Source organism: Monoraphidium neglectum, assembly GCF_000611645.1.
Source record: "Monoraphidium neglectum strain SAG 48.87 unplaced genomic scaffold scaffold00324, whole genome shotgun sequence".
Classification (NCBI taxonomy): domain Eukaryota; kingdom Viridiplantae; phylum Chlorophyta; class Chlorophyceae; order Sphaeropleales; family Selenastraceae; genus Monoraphidium; species Monoraphidium neglectum.
In genome coordinates, this window is record NW_014013304.1 from 22,501 (window position 1) to 24,962 (window position 2,462).

The 2,462-nt window shown below is 72.2% G+C and overlaps 1 protein-coding gene across 1 annotated transcript; it reads right to left on the minus strand.

The window, feature by feature from the left end:
- Positions 1-249: 249 nt before the first annotated feature.
- MNEG_2769 (hypothetical protein) lies at positions 250-1,604 on the minus strand (the record flags this gene model as incomplete). The annotated part of the gene is made up of 2 exons (XM_014048756.1): positions 250-286; positions 727-1,604. 2 exons carry the CDS (start codon positions 1,602-1,604, stop codon positions 250-252), a joined length of 915 nt encoding a protein of 304 aa, XP_013904210.1.
- Positions 1,605-2,462: the final 858 nt, after the last annotated feature.

Consider the following 2,462-nt stretch of genomic DNA (forward strand, 5'->3'; position numbering starts at 1 on the left):
TGTGTGTGTGTGTGTGTGTGTGTGTGTGTGTGTGTGTGTGTGTGTGTGTGTGAGTGTGGATATCAACATGAAATTGCGCTTGATGCGTATGCATGTGTGCACTGAGGCGGGCATTTCAATCCGGGCCTTGGCATTTGCATGCAGTTGAGTGCGTGCAGGGTGCGCCACGCGTGCAGTGCTGCGGGCCCTCATTTCCCCTTGCAACCGTCTCGCCCGGTGGTGCGCGGCTCAGCGCACGCCGCCGGGCTGCTAAGAGGTGATGCGACCTAGCAGGGCAAAATCAGCCCTGCCGCACCGCAGAAATGAACAGCAGAGACGCAAGACGTGGGGGTAGTTGCGAGGGTCTGGGCAGATGGTCAAGGGCAGAGACTGCCCTGCGCTCACCTCGGTATCCCGCAGGCGCCACACTTTTTGAATTTCGAACCGTCCTGCGCATGGCCCTTTCCGCAAGCGGCGCACGACGCCGTCGCTTTCTGCCGCGCCGGCGGTGCCGCGACCGCCGCCGCAAAGCTGGCGCCCAGGCCGCTCGCGACGCCGCCACGCAGCCGCCCGGCCAGCAGCGCCTCAAGCGCCTCAGCTGCATTGGCAGCTGGCGTCGCGGCATCCCCGTCGGCCCCTCTGGTCCCAGCGTGCTCGGCAACAGTTCGCAGGCTCAGGGCCGCCCGTTCGCGCGCAACTGCCGCGTTTGGCGCGCGAAAGTTCATGGAGCAGGTCGGGTCCACGCACCCGGCGTCCGTGCACGGCACGCAGCCGCGCTCCGGAGGCCGCTGCGGCTCGCCGCCGCTGAGTGTGTGCAGCACCTGCAGCGCTTTGCCTGACGTCACGCCTGCGGGGCCGGGGTCGCCCGCGCCGTCGATGGCCGCCGCCGCCAGCCAGGCAAGCGCGCCGGGCGTGGCGGCCAGGTCACACTGTGCGACGGTCGAGCGCAGGGCCATCACACGCGCCAGGCTCAGCCCCTCCCGGCCGCCCGCCGCAAGGCCGCCCCACACGAGGGCCCGCAGCTCATCATCTGGCGGCAGGGCCGCCGCGGCCGCGTCCCTGGCTGCCGCGGCGGCCATGGCTGCGGCTTCGTAGGGGTCCCTCAGCGCAAAGGAGATGGAGCCAAGGGCGCACGCGACCTGCGTGCGCAGAGCCATGGGGTCGACGGGCACGATGGAGCCTTCGGCGTAGCCGCCGCCGCCGGCCGGCGCCGCAAAGGCGGCGGGCCCGGCGCGCGCGGCCTTGACCAGCGCGCGCAGCGCGCCGTGCCGCGGCGCCGCGACCTCGAGAGCCCACACGTCCCCGCCGTCAGTAGCAGTGCAGAACGCCGCCAGTGCCGCCGCGTTGTACAGCAGGTGCACGCGGTCGCCGTTCCCGCGCCCCTTGGCGCCGCACGCGGCGCGCAGCGCGGCGGCGACGGCCGCCGCGGAGCCTGGCGCCGACACGACCAGCGATGTGCCAGCCCCGCGGCGCGCGGCGGCAAACAGCAGGCTGGCGGCGAGTGCGGGGCACATGGAGTTGCCGTCGGCCTCCAGCAGGGCGGGCGCCCGCGCCAGCACCGCCAGCAGCGGCGCCGCCAGCGCCGTCACCGACCGTGCAGCCGCCAGCGTCGCCGCGCCGTCCATGGCAGCCGCGCCCTGCAGCAGCCTCAAACAGCAGCAAACAGTGTCCTCATCCCTGCCGTCCCAGGCGCCGCCGCCGCCGCCGCCTGGGCGAACGCGGTTTGTCAGCGCCGCGAGGATTTGGCGCAGCGCGGGCGCGTGGGACGCCAGGTCATTTAACAGCGGGCAGTGCGCCTCCCCGGTGAACACAATCGAGGTCGCGGTGATGAGCGCGGCGACCTCCTCCCTATCTCGATCCTACGCCCCCAGGCCCGCGGAGGTTGTAAGTTGCGCGGCGACGGCGGACCAGAGCAGGCGCCCCGCGCGCTCCCGCGAGACCGCCGCGGCGGCGGCGGTGACAGCGGCGGCGGCGGCGGCGCGCAGGGCCGCGCGGGAGCTGTCTGAGGGCGTCAGGTGGACCGCCATCACAGCAAAGGGCTGGTAATGGAAGGAGCTGTCCACCAGCGCTGCGCGCAGCAGCCCCGACAGCGCCCCGGGTACCTTGGGTCGTGCGGGGCGGGCGGGCAGGTGCGGTTTCAGGTGATATGCTGGGCCTCCTATGAGCGGTGGATGCGGTGTTTGTCTGTTCGAATCGACAGCCGGCCGTCGCTGACGCAGGCGGTGACTATACGCATATCGCGGCGCCGCACACCTGAAGCACCACAACAAAGAGTTCGGGCTTTGCCATCGCATGGGACGCCTCACGTCCCAGCAGCGCGCCGCCCAGCAAAGCCGCGTGCTTGGCGAGCGTCACGTGCGGCCCGTGGGGGTGGCAGCAAGGGCACACTGCAGCGGGCGCGTCCGCGCAGGTCTCCCATGGCGGCGCGGCGGCCGCGGCGCGCCCCGCGGCGGCGACCGCCTCGGCGAGTGCCCGGGCGGTGG